Source organism: Pieris rapae, chromosome 1 (genome assembly GCF_905147795.1).
Source record: "Pieris rapae chromosome 1, ilPieRapa1.1, whole genome shotgun sequence".
NCBI classification, from domain to species: Eukaryota; Metazoa; Arthropoda; class Insecta; order Lepidoptera; family Pieridae; genus Pieris; species Pieris rapae.
Window position 1 is genome coordinate 1,615,531 of NC_059509.1, and position 21,744 is coordinate 1,637,274.

The window sequence follows — 21,744 nt, forward strand, 5'->3', positions numbered from 1 at the left end:
ATTTATTTTTTTGCTTGTTTAACTTCTGTTTTTTTTATTTTCAAAATTTAACGTTTAATCTATCGATATATTCCGTTATAAATGTTGTCAAATGCCAAATCCAAGGACTTCAACTTTTTCAAAAAAGTTTTTTGAATAATTAAAGACGGTTAAAGGAATAGGAGTTACAATCAATTTTTTTTTGTTGAATAAATTTGAAATCAAACCAGGACATGCAATCAGTGTAAAAGTATTATAATGGGTTCCAAAAACTGGCGCAAGGTAGAAAATGAAGATGGATATCCGTGCTACATTGAGTACGCCAGCAGCTTTCCCTTTAGATCGGTTCTAAAGTTTTTTTCAAAAAATAATATTAAACTTTTTACTTTTAGCGAAATTAGTGGTGAAAAGGACTTCAATCACCCAACGTTTAACAAAATCCTTTGTTTACTTGATGAATATGAAGATATTAAGTATAGTGCGTATAAAGTAGCATTCAAAATATTTACTCTGCAAAGACAACTAAAAGGTATTTCGTATAGCGTATCACCATCGCTTTAATCTTTAACACAGACTTTGTATTCTGAATGTTCTTTTTAGTACCGCCACTTCGGATATGTTCTGGTGTGTTTGCCAGACATCAACTAAGTCTTTCCGAGAGTAGTTTATCACTAGACACAGCAGAATTGGAGGCTGTTCTTGCTGATATTTATTTTGCAGCAGAGAAGGAAGGATTGTTTGTTGGTGATGTTGACTTGACTGTAGATCTTGTTATTAATCTACTCCTAAATGTTTATGATGAGTAAGTTCTTTTGGTTTATATGGTGGGGGCAATTAAAAAAAATTGTTATAGTTTTTTTAAACCTTAAAGGTGATTAAATAAATTGACATACATAATTAGATTGTTATAAAAAAAAATATTTTCTCTATCTTCATCTTAATCTAATGTTTCTTTACAATTAAGAACAATTTAAATTTAGTTCTTTTTACATTTATACTGTGTGTTAAAAATAATATTACATTTGCAATATTATGTAAACTTATTTTAGGAAAAGAAATGCTCCCATAAGAGTTCTTGCAGCTAAAACATTATTAATTTTATTGAGCGAAGAGTCGGTTAAGGACAAATGGCTGGCTTTAGCCAACTGTTGTGCAGACCACAATGGTTGTGTGTCTCCAAAAAGGTTATCTGCCTTATTACATCATGTAGTTACTTTGACTAAGTATTTGGGTGGTAAATGTGATCAAGTCCAGACTGATATTGATGCTTGTTTTAGTAAGGTAAGTTTGATACAAAACTGAGTTTAAATCAAGTGTCAATTGGGGTTGATTATGATGATGATTATTGATATATGATTATGTATGATTATTGTGTATTAAAAGTTCACGAATAGTTATTTTATAATTATATTAATATTTTAGTGGGTCTGACTATAGGAAATGGTCAGAGGAGAAAGTAATATTTATGACTTAAACATATCTTTTACATTCATCAGTTTTATAATTACTATTTGATAATAAGACTGTACTAAATCATGGAAGGAAATATGTTTACAGAGTGCTGGAATGCTGGGAATAAGCTGTCGTTTAGTAGCAGAATGGGGAGCCTGCAGTTGTGCTAGTACTCGTTGGCTAATAGTTGTACAACAAGTGGTGTCAAGCCGGAATTGTGCTACAGCTAATGCTACATGTGTTGTTTGTGTTCAACCACTTATACAGGTAAAATTACAACATAAATGTATAACCGCAAACATAGAAAAAATATTTAAGCATTGATTCAGTCAAAAATATGTTACCTAAATATGAAACTGATGAATAAAGTTAAAATTATAAAGTTACCTCTCATTTGTCCCAAATTGAAACTGAGGTTCTCAAATTAATGAACTTAAGACATGATTTGCATTACATCAATAAATGTAACATATCACACCAAATTTGCAGGTTCTGAAATTTAAATGCTCAAAGTGCACAGATTTATATTTCTGTGAGAAGTGCTATTTGTATGACAAAGATTTAAATAATATAACAGGTCACAAGAAGACACATATAGTGTATGAAGTAAATGATGGAGAAGTAAGTATGAACTTAAAAATTATGAATTTATTGTTGTCAATATTAAATGGAGAAATGATAAGATTTTTTAAATATTTTGGTTAGCTATGAGTTCAAGGCTTTATAAAATCTATGAAAATGTTCATGCAGAGGTAAGCAATAATAAAAATTTACAGAAAATGATTGCTTAACACATTGAACATACATGACACATTTCATGTGGTTTGGGCTTGTGTGAATGTTTGAAATAGATGTGTGGTCTTTATCAGCAATAGGTTTGCCGTCTATCTATTTTCGTTCGCGTTTATATCCGTTTAAGAAATTTTATTTAAATACATTTAAATTTAAAATATGAATCTGAATACCATTATGAAATTAAATTCATAAACATCACTTTGAGTATTGTTACTTCCGCTTACTTCTAATTAAATTTAAAAATTATTTTATTACATCTTTTAGATCAAACCCACAGAATGCCTTAGTTTTATAAAGGGCATAAAACGTTTCTTCTTCTGTACAAAGACTGGTAAGAAGAAGGCAAAAGGTGCAAAAAGGACTGAAAAAGTAAGACAAGCCTCGGTTCGGAGGAAGAGCAAACCAACCATATTTACATCAACAGTTGGTAAAGCTTCGGGCAATACTGCAAATAATCCAGCAAATACATTGCAAGACATTATTTCACAATTGGAAAATCAGACTAAGTAGGTATACAATTAGATTTATGATGATAGATTTTCTTTAACCTCCATATCATTAGCATTCATTCAAAAGTACCAGTTTTGAATTGTGTTTTTTCTTGTTGTATTTCTTATTCAAAATAAGTATAAAATGTAATTTCATAAATTTATATCATTTATATCATATCATCATTTATAATAAAAATTTAAAACAGGCGATTTATCAAAATTAAAACATCATGAATGATGTTTTCTTAGCTCTTCAATAATACTTAAAAACTGTAAACTATTTCAAACAAAAAAACAGATCAAAATTAGAATTTGTAGTAAATTAAAGATGATAATTTCCATAAAATTAATTGAAAACAAAACACAATTAAAAAGAAACAAAAAACTACTTAGAATTTTTTTGTCTCCTGTTGATGATTACATGTCACAGTGGACAGTGGCTGTAAAAAATGTGTTAGATTTAATATATTTCAGGATATTTGGCATATTATGAAGATTGACCATTACATTTGTTTACTGTTTCAGAGCCCTCAAGGAAATATCCTGTCAATTAAAAGAAGTTGCAAAGGAATGTGATGACGAATTTAAATCAAAAGTGGACACGCATTATAATCAAATATCAGCACAGATTAGTAGGCTTAAGGAGTTAAAGGTATTAAAACCCAATTTTTATTAAGAATGACTGATTATGTTAGCTTGCTTTACTTGGAAATTTCGGTTTATTTTCAGTTATAAATAATGAAGGCAAAAAACATACATGAGAATTTTTATATTTTTTTAAAATTCATAATTAACATAAACAATGCCTTCGACTATTTAAGTGATTCTGGATTCTTTATTTTATAATTATAGTTTAATTATATTAGTTAACTTAAACATCCTATTCCAGGAAAACCTAAATTTGGAAGAGAAAACTGACAAATTGGAGCGACCGCAAGCATTTGACCTCTTCAGCCCTATACCGATGGATGAAAAGCAGGCCAAGATAACCAACCTTAACCAGCCTCGAGTTTTAAGTATGGATTCTGGAAACTTCTCAGTGGCTTCGAAGCATAATCATGTTACAATGGCCGGAGATGAATTAAAACCCGTGGTCCAAGTCACATCGGACAGTATATCAGCGGTTTCTATGAATGATATGAGTAATTGGTATAATGGTTAGTAAAGTATTGATAACAGCTTAAATTACTGATTATTTTAACTGATAGTTTTAGTATTACATAAAAATCTATACATTTTTTCTTATTCCAACATAGAGTGTCGGAATTAAAACATACAATTCAATTACACTCTAAACTCTGTATAACGACACTGAAGTTACTAAATCTGTCAGAATTAAAAAAATAAAAAGTTTATTTCAGACTAGTGTCAGTAATTACATAAAATATAATTCTTATTTAAAGGCTATTGCGTATAGTCTGTTATTTTCGCCTGACTTCTATTACTGCATTTTTATTGATAGCTTGCGATAATGGCTATGTACAATTTAAAACAAACAGATATACTATCTATTTACTATGTACAACTAAAGTAATTTATAGGAAATGATCTCCTTTCTATTCTTTCTTTCCTTTCCAGTTTTAATATTTTGCATGAACTGAACAGCATGTGATAACTTGGACAATATTTTTCAAGTTTTCTTTTTGTTTAAAAAAAAAAAGTTCTGTGGCATATTTTCATTTAGGAGCGATTCTTACAATTATTTGTTAGATAAACTGTATGAAACATAAGAAATACCTATTAAAATCCATTGCCTAGTCAACTATGTTTTAACAACCCTTATTGACAATTTCTGTATACACTACAATTAAATATTGTTAATAAATTTTTCTTTACTGATAATTTTCCAGACACAGTATCAAAGCGCCCAACGAAAGGTCTCAACCAAACGTGTCAAAACTTATCAATAAACGAGCAGCGGTTTTCGGCGGACATGCGTTCAGTCGAACAGAGCAATGACAAGATGAAGGAGTTGAACGCTGACCTTGACACAGTGTTGGACAGATTACAACAGATTTTGACGCATAATTTTACTGTAGATGGTAAGTTATATTTAAAATGACACAACGTTATAGTCTATCTGCCTGTCTGTCTTATCTTTGATTGCCACCATTTTATTTTACGTAGGTCCATATTTTAATTCGTATGACAAGTTACAATCTTGAGTGCTGACATATGTCAAACGTCAAACTGATAGGTGGTTTAACAGTTCTTAAAACTAGATTCAAGTTTGATTTTATTTCTTAAATATGAACCTAAATGTGGGATTCCACCAGTCTGCTGAACTGAGCGGCACAGTGTTCAACAGAGATAATACTCTAAAACATTAGTTGGTGTTAGAGGAATTTTTACAAAAACATATTAAGAGAAAGATGATGCTTAAATAGAGAGAAATGAGTGGCTTATTAAATTGTGTTTATTGAAATTTTGCTTTGCTTGAGCTGTCAGAAATTTGACAGCACACATATTTTGCACTATAGTGGAAAACATACTGTTTGGGAACACTTCAGTTAGGTGACATTTAAGTTATATTTTAAATTATAATTGTATGGCGTTCCAATGGATGACGTAGGTAAAAGAACGTACTGTCAATGATACCAACAGAATGCTTAGGTGGTTTGGCTATGTAGAATGAGAGGCGTGGATGGTGAAATCCGGTTGGTTAGGTTTTGTTGCACCTACCTGGACCAAATCCAGGAATGGTATAAGGTTAAAAAGTACCCATAACATGATAATTGTCGTGAAAATGGATATTTAATTATTTATAAAAGAAACGAAACAAAACAGACATCTCATTAAAAAAGTAATAATAAATAAAACATAAAATAAATATACTGGATACATCCACAAGTTTCACTGATAAAAAACATTTGTGCAATTCACACATGGTAGAAGTGAAACCTTCAAAAACAAATATAAATTAATCATTTTCCACTATCTAAATGTGTGTGTTCTTTAAAAACAGTATATTTTAATTATACATTTTAATTTATAAGTTTAATATAAATCTTTAATTTGACAAAAACTAAAACAACGAAAGTTTGAAATTCGATCAAAAAAAAAGCGGCAGTAAATAGAGGCTGTATAATGCCTGCTATCTCATTTTCTCCCACGTTAAATCATATGATGAATTGATGTTTCTGTCTCTCTTTACCGCTGCATCCGGTTTGAAATCACGACGATTCGAAAGAAGTTTATCTATCTCATTTTCTCCCACGTTAAATCATATGAATTAATGTTTCTGTCTCTTTTTACTGTCGCTTTTTCGTTGCATCCGGTTTGAAATCACAACGATTCTAAAGAAGTTTCACTTCAAAAATAAATTATACATTAAGAAAGAAAGAAAGAAAGAACTTTATTAGACACAAAATACATTACTGTTTCTATAAAGTAGAGTGCCCACACTAGGATTCCCTGTGTTGTGGGCAGCCAGTCTCTTCCTTTTACATCTAAACGTTATTTAATTAATTTAATTTTTATTTACATTAAACAAGTACAACAAAACATGACAACACAAAATTTATAATTCAGAAGAACGAAAAACTAGTGGCTATAATAAAGAAGAAAGATAGGCTTAGGCGAGACATATATGTCAGGACCAGAGAACATAGATGACAGGACAAAGCGATAGACATATGTCAGGATCATAGCAAGTGGAGATTCGTCGTCCCTGTCTACCCCTTTCGGAAATAAGCGTGAATATATAAATAAAATAAATTTTTATTATTTTCAGAATCCTGCTTTGACAACAGTCAGTTAAGGGAGACGGCAACAGAAATGGAAGGGTTACTCGGCTCTTTGATTCGGGGAGTTGAACAAAGAGCAACCTTTAATTCCAAAGGGATGGTGTAAATCAATTTTCTTTTAAAAGTTGTGTTAAAATGTCTAAAATTAAGAAACATTATTAAATAATTTTGTTGTAATTGTGTCATTACAACAAACTTATTTAATAATGTTTGTAGAGAAATAATGAATTAAGCTTCATAAGGCACATTACAAAACATAGAGTAAAAATAAAAACAAAAAGATAGACTTTAAAAGTATAAACTAATAATTCGTATGGCTTATGGTTGTAAAATTAGGATTAAATATTATATATTCTCTATGTGACAAATTAATTTAGACGTCCATTTCTGTGAAGAAGTTGAGACTTGACGTTGACAGTTTTAGAATGACTTAATATTAAAACTTTTCAAAGTAAAAACTTTGTGTTGAAATTATGACAACTTATAAACCGGACTTTGACGAGTGACGTATGACAAAAACTAAATCCAGTACACGTATACACAAAACATACGAAAATCATAGTTCGCGGTAGGCTTCTAATTCTAAGCCTTCTTAGATTCTCTGTACAAGTGACTGAAATATTATTTATGTATGACATAACAATTTTGTGATATTTTGACATTCCAAAATAGATTGTTTTTTACTAGCGTGTTTTATACGCATTATATAAATTAATTTTCACTAATTGAATGAACTTATAATTTTAAGATGACATTGACGTTAATTTAAAGACTTTTCTTATTTTAATGGCTGGACCTACTTATGCATAGTATGTAAATTGTCAATTTTTCTTTGTGCTTAAAATGTAAGTTTAAATTATCAATGAATTAGATAAACGTAGATCTGATTTCTTTGATCTCAACAACAATTTGAGATTCCTTAAGTTTTTATAAGTATCAGCTAAATGACCATAGAAGAATCGCTTACGGTTCTTATTATAACATAGATACTCACCTGTATTGGTTACTCAAATTCTGTATCTACCCTCAAAGTAGTAGTATATAATTTAGATAGTTTTTGTAAATACCTTACAATTTTTTTGTTGTGCATACCCACCTGATATTTTTCTGTATACTTATAAACAGTTGTGTAACATTCGCCGTCCATTGGTGCTCAATAATATAAGCTTTAATTAGAAAAAAAAAAACACATTTATAAAAGTAACATGCGATATAATTTGTATAAATTTACATACACATATAAGTTATATTAAAATATATTATTTAGGTTAAGCGTTTGGGCAACCTATAAGTATAGAATGTGCGTTTCTTTTAAATAAAAAAAATATTTACAGAGTAAAAAAATTAGACACCACCGGAAGAAGAAGTGTATCCTTGTCATATTTTATTTTTACCCGCTTTTGAATTCAACAGAAAACTGCGATCTCTTATTCCTAAATACGAAAATACTATGAATAATGTGATATTTGTTGAATGTAAAAAAAAATATTTTTTTCAATACGGTTTTATATAAGAACACTTTCTCGACCGGTGGTGGTAAAAATTACACTCAATATAAACTTATTAGCCAAACATTCTTTTTATATAAAATTTTTAGATTTTTAAAATTGATATTATATAGTACTTAAACTACGGACGAATACCGGTTTCAACTAATAACTTACAGATTTTGTATCCGTAATTTATTATTGGAAATCGGTTATTTAAGCCTAATTTAGCAATTCAATTGCCTAAGCACAACCTAGATTAAATTTACAATTTATGAAAATAAATGGAATCTCTTAAGGACGGGTTGTTTTATTTATCTACATTTGGATATATTTCTTAATAACTCCTATTAATAACTTATTATATAATATTATTGCAATGTTAGCTCACTGTTAACCAGCGTTTAAACTTTTATGCATTGACACTATGGATTACCAAATGCTTTAGTTTTAAAAATCCTCAATAGGTGGCGCTGTAATATGTTTTAAATACTTAACGCCTTTTATACTGATATTTAATTCAGATCACACACTATTCAATTATGAACCATAACATAATACGCTTAAAGCCTACAATGGTGTAGTAAGTATGAGAGCCAGCTTCTAAAAGATACAAGAAACTTATACTAATTCCGTTTGCTGCTGTTAATGAGGTATTTACAACAATGTGTCAGCAAGTGTTTCTCTTTCTCTGTTGAACCGTTTTGATGTATCGCTGTTGGACCATTTCGCTCGCGGGTGTAGATATCCAAGCCATATTGACCTGTGAATCATATTATGTTATTAACCAATGGGTTCAGAATGGGCCGTAAAAGATATACAATTTATATAAAGTATACATTTTTGTCTTGTCTTTGAGTCTGTAGGAAAAGATAATCGGAGTTTATGCCTATTAATATAATACTTATTTGCTACGTGTCATTTCATTTCTTCACAAAAATATACTTATAAGTTTTCCATACTCAATCAAGATTACTTTGAACTGTAATGACGATATTTCGTCAGTGGGGTCAGTGTGATTTGATATTTTGCAACAAGCCTAGTAAAAAGTTTTTTACAAGACTGTAGAAAAATAACTTTTCGTCCAAATAAAGATTATACCTAACAATTAACATATACTCAGACTCCAGAACAAATCTTGAAAGATGATTTAAGTTTGGAGGCTTATAATTTTGAAGATGCGGTTAATATGATGTTCCTATGAACCCAAAAAAGATTTCGTTCAGATTTCTGGATAACTTGTCTTAAGAGTAATAACAGTAATTGCTCACCTTCTTCCGGGAAAGTAATATAGAAGGACACAATGTCATCAGACACGTTCTGATGGACATACTTTGAGAGGCGCTTCTCATCAACTCCGTTCTTGTGTAAGGTCGCCATGAAGTCCGCCAGAGGGCGCGACATGCGGAATTGTATCTCTAGTTCTCGCCCCGCAAATACTAATGCTTCCTGTTGATAGACAAACACTTAACTATAGACACATCTATGAAAGAATTGGCACAATTTTTTTAATGTCTCAGATTATTATATATAGAAAAAAAATTATTGTTTTCAATTGAATCAAGCTAAATCTATTGAACAAAACAAAGAATCAACAAAAAGTAGTTAAAAGAAGGTAGTAGTGTTTTATCATCCGAGTTACCAATACTATTTACGTAAGCTATTTAATACCTCCGACGACTCGTCGGGGAATTATCTAGAAAATATTAATAAAAAAAAAGAAATAGCTAATTTTTTTATACAAAATTCAATTTTTAAGCACTTAATAACCCATTACCTGGTGCGTTATAGGGACGAGTCCAAAAAGCCTAGTAGCCTTTGTGGGGCCCCACTCACCGCTCGCGCAATCTGGTAGTGGTACCATAACTGTCTGCAGCTCTGCACAGCATATCTGCGTTGAACATTTTATTTAAAACTATTTTCCTTAAGTTATTTTATCCATTATTTCATAATAGCAATTAACTAATGCATTTTTTAAATTTAATTTATCAAAATATTTATTCAAATTTCATTTAGTTCTTGCGTATATTGAGTTATCGTCGCAATTAATTTGAGACTACTCCGGGATTAGATTAAAAGGCCGGCAACGTACTCGCGAGCCCCGTTCTATAAAAAACACTTAAAGTGTGCTTCACACATTTCTATAGGCTACTCTATAAATTAATACATTTATTTTGTCCATGATATAATTACCTTAAATTTGCAGACGCTCTTGAACTTCATAGGTTCCCCTGTAAGGTATTCCCGAGGTGTGACAGCGTTCGCGAAGATGTCCAGCAAGAAAGCTCCGCTGCAGGGTGCGTGAACACGGAACGACACGATGTTGCCAACTACGGACTAAAAGTACTAAATGTTAAATTATTTATTTTAAAAAGACACTAACGAAATACATACTTACGAAACACGAAATATTACAATGAGAAAATAAATAGGAATTAAAATAAACGACAAAAACTTAGAATAATAAATATTAAAGGAAGCATGGAAGTTAGAAACTAACCGAGTAAAATGCCAAGAATGTAATACAATTACGAAACCATAGCGCAAAAAAAATTTAATACACATGTGTACGTTCAATTTGGATAAAATTACAAACAAGTCTCTTTCCGCTATTTAGTAAAACTGATTTAGGCCCACGAAATGAAGTTTATAGTAATGTAAATTACTTTATTCATGTACCTGCATGACAAATCTCTTAAGACTAACTCCGTCGAAGCCGTCTCCCTCAGTGTCGTAGAACTTGAGGTTGTAGTGGAAGATGAGAGAGCTCTGCATGTGTGCCGGCATGGCTATTCGCATAGTCGCCGCACCTGACAAGGAAGTGTAAAAATGTTATTAATAGCACGTTTCGACTGATTATCATTGGTGTGTGTTTTTGTGGAACAAATCGAGTCCCGCCTCTGATTGGACTACAGACAACGACTACTACGACGTCCGTCATTCCACAATGAAGCGTTTGTTTAGGCAATTTACCACCACTATGTGGAACACTGAAGCATTTCCGAACCTATTGCCCTTAGGGTCCTTTAAGAACAAATTTTCTTAAAAGACCCGCTACGCACTTGCGAGCCTTCAAATGCTCCTCTGTTACATAAAAAGATGAAAAAATTGTTTTCAGGGTCAATCAATTTCAATAGGATTTTGTTGATTCGGAATTATCTAAGAATACTGAATTATTTCAATGGAATTTTAACTTACCAGTTGAGTCTGTAAACATAACAGCTTTTGTGTTAGGATCGCTAAAGTAAAGTCCATATCTGAAGAACAAAGACCTGACGAAGGGCAGCTCCTCAAAGTCGTGAAGAGTGATGGGTGTCTTCAGAAGCTGCCAGTCCGGCTGCAGCGGGTAAAACTCGTAGATGAACTCCCGTGGGTCCGTTAGGAAGTAGTGATCATCATATTCGTACCTGTAAAACGGATTTTGTAAAAATGTATAACCTTATTTTCTACCTAAAATTTGTGATTACGTAATTAGATGGAATCTATATAATAAATTAGAATAATGACGATGTTAGACAACTTGAAATTGCGGCCAATATTGTGTTTAACTAGCATTGATTTCACAGCAAAAAAATTCAAAACTTTAAAATATTTTTTTTTAATTAAAAAATAAAAAGAAACGTGTGGCATGGTTGTTTATTAATTTTTTATTTATGCAATTTTTTTTTTACATTAATTCAATCTACCAGACTCAGACTGACAAGCCTATATAGTATGTCTCGTGTCTAAAAAGTATCACCGCTGTGCCGGTCGGAGTGGGGGGTGTTAGGTTTTTTTCGTTACGGAATTTCTGGATTCGGTCCCTACGCTCAAGGCCCGCGATAAAATCTATGCAATAGCTTAAAAACAAACTCACCTCAAACTATCACTTTTTCCTCTATTGCCGGGTTTAGGTGCATCCTTAGCATTGACGAGATGTCTCGCACCCCAGTTGCACTGGACGAATCTCCAGGCACCTGCCACATACACCGCGTTCCAGGAATTTCTGAAGCGGTTATCTTCAAAGCGCACCCCTGGCTGGTAACCAGCTGACTTGCTGTAGCCTTTTATCACTACACAATGGAGACCAGCGTAGCTGAAAAGTTCGTTTTTATAGTTATTTGAATATTATTTCTTTTTAAATTTAACTTTCTACATTTACTAGTGTGACATGAAAGGAATTATAGCCATTGAAATTTATCTTCAATAAATTGTTTATTTGCAAAAAAGTAGTACATACAGATTCATAAGTTATAGAATGATCTTTCTTTCTATAACTTATGAATCACACAGTCAGTCATACTAAAATAGGCATGCAAATGTCATATTAATTATCATGATGTCATAATAATAAGAACAGTTAATTATAATAATTATTGTCAATACTTATGATCTAAATACTCTCCGACGCTTTAAAAGCACCTTGGCTTTAAAAATTCTCTTCTTGAATGCATTACACGGCAGTGATCTTCTAGGAAGGTGATTAAATATGCAGCGTCTGCATTCTTATACGTGAAATTTCTCCTAACAGTTCTCTAGTCTATGTAATACGTTATCTATGTAACTTATAAATTATGAAAGAAAAATATAGTTTCACAGATTAAAAATGTTTGATCAATGATCTGTGGATTTTAAATTACCTGCAAAGCCTCTTAAAGAGGACATGGTAACTTTCTGTGCCGTGTTTGATGCCTCGTAGTAGGCCCAAAGGCGAATCTCCACGTAGGTTGTCATCAAACTGTATGTTGTTGAGATTTTTGACAGTTATCCAACGGAAGATTGTTCGCGCCTTTTCTACGTCCGTCGCACACCTACCAACCAACTGCCGGACTAGATCTGTGAATGTCTTTTGATCCTCTTGAGCCACCTAAAAATTAAGAATTAACGGTATTACTTGCGTTTATAACAAAAAATGAGAAGTATATATTTACAACTCAATTTTTAAATACAAATAAAATGAAAAATAATGTAATGTTGGGAAATTTAACAAAATTTACAAATTTAAGGCCGAATGTTTGATTTTAATTACTGAATGCATATATTATTAATTAAAACCTAAACATCACTATCAAATATACAATATTTCTACTTTTCTTAACCATAAACAATGAATGAATAAAAACATAGAAGAATCTTTAATGCAGGTGACATTTCCTCGCTGTTTTGCGATTCTTATTAGTTTTTAAGTGATATATATCGCATTTTTACTCGCAATTCCGAACAGGCGGTAGAGTTGACTTAGTTATAATAGTGATCATGTGATTCAAGTGAATAAATGTATTTTTATTTTTATTATATATATATCATGTATACTTACAGAAATTGCAATTTTATCGACATCTGAAAACTCCATAGGGTCTGTGTATATGTGGAACTTAGAGACTAAAGGTGGTTGAGGTGGTGGAGCCCTAGCAGGGTAGGGCGGTGCTTCTTCTCCGTCGAGGTATAGAGAGGATTCTGCCATGTATTCAGACCTTCGCTCCTGTATCAGCTCCATCATTTCGTGACTCTGCTTTTCTACCAACGCAGCCGTCGCAGCTCTGAAATTTATATTTTCATTTTGACTATGATAATTATTACGTTTTCCTACTAGAGTTGTCTGGAAATCGCACTTCATAATCATCGAATCCTTTTTTCTGATTTTAATTTGTAGTACTATTATTTGAGCTATGTTTAAAAAAATAAATAATTAGAAATCTGGAAATATTTTATTTTACCGAACTCTATTTTAAACAAAGGTTTCAGCTATACATAAATAAACCCATGCTTTGCTTACAGAGTCATGTCTATGTCTAAAGAGATTTTAATTTTAATTTCTACAGACATTAAACGTATTTCTAGAGGATTTAAACACAAACAAAAGCTAGAAAAATATTATTTAATATTATTTATTATCTACGTATATTTTACCTTTCATGTTCCAGCATCTTCCTAGTTAGACTCTCTTTTTTCTTATCTCTCCTTAAAGTCATATTCTTCTCTAGATCCGCTCTTTCCTGTTGATGCCGTAACGTTAACGCACCCAATTCTGAATCAGGTCTTCTTTTCTTTACCTGCATCTCTTGTTGAAATCTGTTCGTCAATCGTTCTAGCTCTCTTTCCCACTCATCCTGGAAGAATTTTTTTATATATTAAATATTTTCTATATAAAATTCTCTTTAAATCGGGCAAGATTCTGGCTTTAAGTCTAAAAATATATTTTTGAAAACCATTCTTTACCTGTATCTCCTCCCGTATTCTTCTATTCTCTTCTTCTCTGTGTTTTGAGAATTTTCTATATAGGTCGTCTTCTTCCTGTCTGTGTTTCATTTCAAGCTTCGTCTGTTCATCTCGATCCTGTAAATATATAATTAAATTAATTCTATTACATTTTTCTAATTCCAGTTGTAGACAAACAGATTTTCCTTTCTACCACGTCACCAAACAAGGAAAACATCGTGAACTGTCATGTCTAAAATTCAAAACTCGACACATTAGATATGATATGACATTTTTTTAAAGAACAAGGACGGGAGGCTCACAGGAACACCAGTAGACTCGCGATTGCGTTGCTGGCCTTTTAAGAATTGGGACGCTCTTTCCGTGAAGGACCCATCGTCAAGTTGGTTCGGAAATACTTCAGTGGACAGTTGGTTTATGTAAGCTTAGAGGTCAATTAATATGACCATAATATTTATACCTTTATTTCCATTATTGGTTTCGAGTAGCGCTTAGTCGTGGTCAGCACGAGTCAGTCAAGTTTAGCGCGTAAATCAGTTTTATCTATCGCTAGGAATCGTGTTGAGACTTTTAGCCAGAATACACTTTTTAATTTAACTTTCTATGTTTACGAAATGCGTGTCTTGATTGATGACACAAGAAAGAGATTGCGTGTGAACAGCCGTAACAATAATGGGCGCAGTATTTTGTCCTAACTCCCAAGCAATTGTACTTCCTAAACCATGTGAAATGTGTATAATCTGCACTGATTTTAACTTTGATTTCCTTGAATGATAAAAGTGAAATTTAATGAGACCGATGTTTTTAAGTGCCCTTTTTAGACATGGACATGTGATTGGAATTATATGTGAAAAATGAAGAACATAATTTTCTAATGATACAGAAATAAAATATATTCTTATTCATCAGTTTTTCACTATGAAAATCAGTTTGTGAAGCATCTCAGCATGAAAATCTTGTTTAGAAGCCAGAATCTTGCAGTTTACCAGTAAAATTTTATAATTTTACTTTTACCTGTAAAAGGCATTTAATAACTTTTTTGAATTAGGTTTTAAAGTTTAATATTACTTTTACGCCTGATTTGTTTATCTATTTACTAACTTTGACCAATTAAGAGAAATTTTATCTGAACGAATAAATAAGCTGGTAATATGTAAGATTTTACGTATAGAAAAATATAATTTCACAAATCATTGAATGCTCTTTACCTAAAACGAAAGGTAACTTAATTTGCATACAGCAATTAAAACAAATCGTACGTTTGTTCGCTTTAAAGTATTTTATTTTGTAAGATTAGCCATCCATCAAAGTGCCAGAATCGCGCGAAAGTACAATTTTATGATTTCAGATGAAATGTTCGTTTTAACTGCACAGTTATTTACCGTATGACACTACAGTCCGCCTTCAGGTGGTAATAAAAATTCCACTCTCTACATCTACCTAAGCATAATTTCCTTCGAAGTAAATTGACCATGAAAAGATGTGAAAGTTTACTTTGCAACAATTTACGCAAATTGTCAGTTCATGAATGCCATAGAAGCAGTTATTAATGAATATTAATAAATAAATACAAGTTATACGTACGTTATGTAAAGTACACTTACTCGTATTGTCAATACAAGTACGAGTAAGTAACACGAAAATCTTCGCCACTCTTTTAAATACTTTAGAGGTTTCAAAGACATTAATTTGATAAAGAATTGAACCGAAAATAATAATTAATGATTTGTCCGGCCATACTAGTGTCAGTAGCTACTCGATAATACTATAAACTATATACTAAAACAATGCATGTACATACTTACGAAGCATACATATAAATTTTAAATTGCCATTATCAGGCGGTCATCGATTAAAGAGGTTACATGAAGTAATTAAATAACTTGTTAACATTTTAATTTCTTTTATAATTATGACATCTTTCCCATGTGTATCCCTTGTACGCTAAAAAATGTCGTGGAGCAACGACCCATATAAAGCTTTAAATACAGAACAGAAGAGAAACAATTAAATGTTATTAACTGTGTGTTTAATTGATATTTATTATTCAATGTATTTAATTAATTAAATAAGCAAGGTTATGACGCGATGATAAGTACAGTGACGTAACTCATCGGTTACATATTCTCCAGTTATGTACCATTCAAGGTTTTATATATTCTTTACGTTGGTCAAAATAGTCATTACATCATTGGCGACATATGTAGGTCATTGCGGGCCATTGTGAATGAACATATTTGTTATGAATACAAAAAGGATAATTATAGTCATAAACACGCATGATAAATATTATTTAGACATTACTCTTTACATTCGACTCATTGCTAATAATTGAAACTCTTTAACGCTATAAAATAACCTAATGGAGACCAAATCGTGACCGTAAATATTACATAAATTATATTAACAATAGCAGGCATTATCATTCATTATGCGAGTTTTTATCAAGTCCGCGACCCGAGCGACGAATTTGTTTTTGTACGATTTAATCAGTCTGATAACGGTACTTATTATCGTCAGTAGCGGGCCAACAACTTGTCAACCGGTCGTGTATAATAATTATAATTCACAACGAGAAAATGCTCAAACTACTCAGAGGGATACGGCGATTAAAGAACCAAAATCGGCAATATCACGGCGCTACAGTTATAGGCAGCGAGCCGAACAAAAATGACCCCTACTACCAAGAAAATAAGGCTAGAATGGACGAACTTGTTGAGGAACTTCGTCAAAAAACAAACGTTGCTGTCAAAGGCGGACCCGATGAGGCGATAAAAAGGCACACGGCGAGAGGAAAATTGCTTGTACGCGACAGGATTAACCGGTTAGTGGACGAAGGGAGTGATGTCTTAGAACTAAGCACGTTAGCCGCTGACGGCTTATACAAAGGCCAGGTTCCGAGCGCGGGAATAGTCACAGCTATTGGCAAAGTTCAGGGTCGCGATTGTATGATCGTCGCGAATGACGCGACAGTCAAAGCCGGAACATACTTTCCAATTACCGTGAAGAAGCATCTACGGGCGCAAGCAATTGCACAGGAATGTCGACTTCCGTGTATTTATCTTGTCGACTCGGGCGGCGCGCATTTACCGGACCAGGCTGATGTGTTTCCGGATAGAGAACACTTTGGCAGAATTTTTTATAACCAAGCCAATATGTCAGCGGATGGAATACCTCAGATTTCCGTTGTAATGGGATCGTGCACAGCAGGAGGAGCTTACATACCGAGTATGTCCGATGAGAGTATAATTATTAAGGAACAGGGAACTATTTTCTTAGCTGGCCCCCCATTAGTCAAAGCAGCCACAGGTGAGACCGTGACATCTGAAGACTTAGGTGGCGCTGACCTGCATTGTCGGCAGTCGGGAGTCACAGATCACTACGCATTAGATGATGAACATTCTCTATCTTTAGCAAGGAATGTAGTCGCAAATTTAAACTGGAACAATGAACAAAAAGCAAGGATTTACCCTACGAATGTCGATGAACCCGTTCACGATATCGACGATCTTCACGGCATTGTAGGAGCAAATATACAACGACCTTTTGACATCCGAGAAGTTATAGCCCGTGTTGTTGACGGCAGTAGATTCCACGAATTCAAACAACTCTATGGAGAGACTTTAGTATGCGGCTTCGCTTCTATTTATGGGCATCCAGTTGGTGTAATAGGAAATAATGGTGTATTGCAATCGGAAGCTGCATTGAAAGGCTCACATTTCATTCAGCTTTGCGCGGCACGTAAAATACCGTTGTTATTCCTTCAGAATATAACCGGTTTTATGGTGGGAAGGGAAGCGGAGGCTGGTGGTATTGCTAAGAATGGTGCGAAAATGGTGACCGCCGTGAGTTGTTTCAAGGGCCCTAAAATAACTGTTCTTGTTGGAGGCAGTTTTGGAGCTGGGAATTATGGTATGTGCGGTCGGGCTTATTCCCCGAGTTTCCTATATATGTGGCCAAATGCGAGAATTTCGGTGATGGGTGGTCCTCAGGCAGCAACTGTGTTGTCTCTAGTGTCTAAAGATAAAGCTGAGAGGTCGGGCAAGGTATGGACTGAAGAAGATGACAGGAAAGTTAGAGCGCCTTTAGAAAATCAATTCGAAATGGAAGGCAAGCCATACTATAGTACGGCCAGAATATGGGACGACGGAATCCTCGCTCCAAGGGATACAAGAAAAGTAATAGGACTTAGTTTGTCTGCGGCATTAAATGCGCCATTTAAAGAGAGTAAATTTGGTGTATTCAGAATGTAAGATAAGTTAATTAATGTAAATTCTCTTATCAGTGGTATGTACCAATTCAAGACTGATATACAAATTACATATAGAAGTTTAATACTTTAACGTATCTGTTACACAATCTCATAATATAAGATCTTAGTATATAATGTTCTTAAACAATATCTGTAACGCAAGTGCAATAAAATTATTTTTGTTATTTATTTATTTATAAAAACACTCCTGCCCTAACAGGTGACCCTAAATTGACAAGAGTGCACAATATCTAAGAGTATCTCTAGAAGGCTCTTTCTTTTCACAATATTTGACCAGTGAACATTAAAATATAATCTTTATATATGTATATCTAAATCTTCTGCGGATGTTTTAATGAAACTCCACCTAAACTGCTGGACCGATTTTCATGAAATTTGTGTCTCAAGTGGATTTAAGATGTCAGGACAGGATAACGTCTGTCAAGTCTCATTCAAAAATTCACTCTGATCTAAAAATATTTTTTTTTCTATTATTTGTTATTATTATTATTATCTCTCCTAGGAATGACCAAACTTTCTTCTGTTTTGTCGTCGTAAATCTCGTAAAATAGAATTAGGAAAATCCTAATCTAATAGAATGACGCACTCTTTGCTACTAAGACAATGTCGTTGACGTTGACAATTGACAAATAGGGTTCTAAAGTTTAATGACAATCGAAAGAGAATGTTCACCGCAATCATAACAAGAACAATGGCGCTACAAAAACAATATCCGCGACTACATTTATATGCAAATGTACGCACCGACTACGCTACGATTCACATGTTAGATACAACGGTTGTTCTGTTGTGAAGTCAAGTGTTTTTGTTTAACCGCAACGCAGACTGATTACAATTGGGTCATGGTTTTTTTAAATCAGCAAAGAGAACTCAAAACTTATTGCTTTTATTAAATTTTGGGATTTTTTATTATTTTTTGTGTTTTGTTTTATTAATTTTTGCAGATAAATAGGATATAATTGCTTGGTGGTTACTTAGTTACGTTCTTGGGGGTTGATGTGCAACCCATGAGTATTACTAGTATATTCGTTCTTTAAAGCTAGAGGATATGTGTTAAGGTTGATTGCAATACCAAGGGCCAGAACCAGTCGGTTCCACATAACAAATCCTCCCCGTTGACAAATACGTTGCGCCTACTGAATGCTGTCTCCGACACTATCGACATCTTTATATGTTTGCAGAGTGAATTCACAGTAGCGATATTATGTATATTAGGTGTCGAGTATTATATACTTTTTTATATTTAATATTTTCTCGAGTCACCGGTTTTTAAATCATATAATAGTAAATAAGTTGCAATTTGTACATATCACCACAGAGAAATAACAATTGACAATAGAGTGTTCGAATCAAATCGAACCGATATTTAAAATACCATAGACAGTCATAAATGATCTACTATACATCATAAATACCGCATGTTACATCTTTACGCTTTCCAAGCACGGTGGTATGTTTTTTACACGGAATTCTTCATAAGAAACCATCCATGATGCGCACACTAACTAGATAATTACCGATTAATATGCCGAATGGACATGCCCTGCTTCTAATTTTATCATTTTGTGCTGTAATAGCTGTGATCAATTACAGATAACGTTTTTATTCAATTCCCAATTGAAAACTGTCATCTATCTATATCACCAAAGACAATTATAGTTTACATGGCCAGTACAAGTGATAATCGTAAAAAACTTAGTTGTCTATTAGATATGACAACCTTTACACAGTAAAAATAATGCGATTAATGTTTTTGTTTACTAAATTTGATCGTATATCTTTTTTTTAAATATGATTATAAAACAATTGTTTTATAAATATTATAATTGCAGTATTTTATTTTTCGCAGCAAAGAGAAAACATCTATATTTAAATTTTAAACCAAATTTTCAAAGCTTAGAAAGTGTGGAGGGTATTATTTATGTATTTTTTCTTTTGTTTACGTGTTTAGGAATCTTATATTACCCCGGGATCAACGACTTCGAGAAAGTTAATTAACGTAGTGATTGGCGTCCGATTGTGCAACCGAATGTAACAGATAAAATATGACAGTTAATAAATAACGTGCGCTTTTGGCGGGAAAGTAATTATCTATGTTATAACTAATGAACGTAATAATGACATGAAACTGTTCGTAAGAGAACATGTGCATTGAGAAATTTAATGTCTTAATACGTGTGCACTATATAATTATACTATTTGTTAAGGGTTTTTATCTACAATTTTGACAAATTTAGCGCAACCAAAGAAGCAAGGTAATGGGGTAATGCATAAGGCGTCCAGCTGGTTATAGAATGTAAAAGGTTATATAAAGGCGTTGTATGCGCCACCTTGTATTATCATTGTAATAAATAATGAAATCAACATACACGTGCCCACGAATATTTAAAACAATAATACAATGCACTGTAATATATCAATTGTGTCAAATCCATGTTTGTAGAACAGGTGGTACACTATGCCGATGTTTCAAAACCTCACCCATAGATGATGACAATAGCTCGGACTGACAGTTTGTAAACCTAACATTAATTCATATGTATTTATTTGAAAATTAAAACTTATAAGTTATTCAAATATAGAATTTCTTAAAGCCTCAAGACTTGTAAGCTAAATATATTCATAAAAATAACCGAACCCGATAAACTGCACTCTTTCCACTAGTTTAGTAAAGTTACGTAAAATCCAGGCGATGTAGTGAACATATAATATATTATTTTTGGTAAGGTCTCCCTCCCCCTCTGAATAGGACAGGGCTTTGAGTATGGACCCAGCCCATGGCACGGGCCTGAGTAAGCGCATTTTCACTTCATTATAAAAAAGTAAAATACAATGAGTGAAAACAGTGAAACTGATTTAGTTTAAAATATTTAAAAATTTACTATGTATGCATACTACGTAATTTGTATTCTATATAAAAACATAAATAAATAATTAGAACCTATCAAATGTTCGTCATTAACACAAATCTTCAATTCACTCTTAATTTTTATCTCAATTAAGGTGCAATTTATTTAATCGATTGAAAAATTAGCCGAGATATCGTAAATCCGTTTTAAAAATTGTAACATGGAAAAATACTTTAGACTAAGTTGTTTTGAGAATTCTGGTTATTTAGGCCAGAGGCTATTACGTAAAAATATATACAAGTATTCAATCTAATACAATCTAAAATCATGATTTTCACTTTAAGATTTATTTATTTAGTAAAGTGTTTAACTGAAATAAAAATGCAACAATATTATATAAGCCTTCCTCTATAAGCCTATAAGCTAATTTTGATCTTATACTAATGGTATCAAGGTATAATACCAGGAACTGCC

The 21,744-nt window shown here is 32.6% G+C and overlaps 3 protein-coding genes across 6 annotated transcripts in view; 2 read left to right on the forward strand and 1 right to left on the reverse strand.

The window, feature by feature from the left end:
* The first annotated feature begins 83 nt into the window (after window positions 1-83).
* LOC110999930 (dystrophin) lies at window positions 84-7,697 on the forward strand. The gene is made up of 11 exons (XM_022269224.2): window positions 84-296; window positions 372-508; window positions 580-781; window positions 1,029-1,260; window positions 1,537-1,698; window positions 1,921-2,052; window positions 2,491-2,732; window positions 3,243-3,369; window positions 3,607-3,874; window positions 4,568-4,759; window positions 6,451-7,697. The coding sequence occupies exons 1-11, from the start codon at window positions 238-240 to the stop codon at window positions 6,567-6,569; spliced, it is 1,872 nt and encodes a 623-aa protein (XP_022124916.2). The 5' UTR covers window positions 84-237; the 3' UTR covers window positions 6,570-7,697.
* Window positions 7,698-7,966: 269 nt separating this feature from the next.
* The window catches only part of LOC110999929 (hillarin), a 38,853-nt gene continuing 25,075 nt past the window's right edge, over window positions 7,967-21,744 (reverse strand). For all 4 annotated transcript variants that reach the window (XM_022269223.2, XM_022269219.2, XM_022269221.2 and 1 more), the window contains exons 5-15: window positions 14,149-14,265; window positions 13,840-14,039; window positions 13,247-13,469; window positions 12,570-12,796; window positions 11,807-12,025; window positions 11,149-11,357; window positions 10,630-10,760; window positions 10,144-10,287; window positions 9,728-9,841; window positions 9,222-9,399; window positions 7,967-8,713 (exon numbers count right to left, since the gene is read on the reverse strand). In XM_022269223.2, coding sequence (XP_022124915.1) covers window positions 8,577-8,713; window positions 9,222-9,399; window positions 9,728-9,841; window positions 10,144-10,287; window positions 10,630-10,760; window positions 11,149-11,357; window positions 11,807-12,025; window positions 12,570-12,796; window positions 13,247-13,469; window positions 13,840-14,039; window positions 14,149-14,265 — 1,899 coding nt within the window. In that variant the 3' untranslated portion in view covers window positions 7,967-8,576. The remainder of the gene's footprint in view (window positions 8,714-9,221; window positions 9,400-9,727; window positions 9,842-10,143; window positions 10,288-10,629; window positions 10,761-11,148; window positions 11,358-11,806; window positions 12,026-12,569; window positions 12,797-13,246; window positions 13,470-13,839; window positions 14,040-14,148; window positions 14,266-21,744) is intronic.
* LOC110999931 (probable methylcrotonoyl-CoA carboxylase beta chain, mitochondrial) lies at window positions 16,646-18,585 on the forward strand. Its single transcript, XM_022269225.2, has one exon. The coding sequence runs from the start codon at window positions 16,728-16,730 to the stop codon at window positions 18,399-18,401; it is 1,674 nt and encodes a 557-aa protein (XP_022124917.2). The 5' UTR covers window positions 16,646-16,727; the 3' UTR covers window positions 18,402-18,585.

Excerpts from the sequence above, each read along its gene's own strand:
- LOC110999930 (XM_022269224.2), top strand. The coding sequence starts at position 238 with ATGGGTTCCAAAAACTGGCGCAAGGTAGAAAATGAAGATGGATATCCG. Across the intron at positions 297-371 it reads GGATATCCGTGCTACATTGA|CGAAATTAGTGGTGAAAAGG; the intron begins GTACGCCAGCAG and ends TTTTACTTTTAG. Across the intron at positions 3,370-3,606 it reads GTAGGCTTAAGGAGTTAAAG|GAAAACCTAAATTTGGAAGA; the intron begins GTATTAAAACCC and ends ATCCTATTCCAG.
- LOC110999931 (XM_022269225.2), top strand. The coding sequence starts at position 16,728 with ATGCTCAAACTACTCAGAGGGATACGGCGATTAAAGAACCAAAATCGG.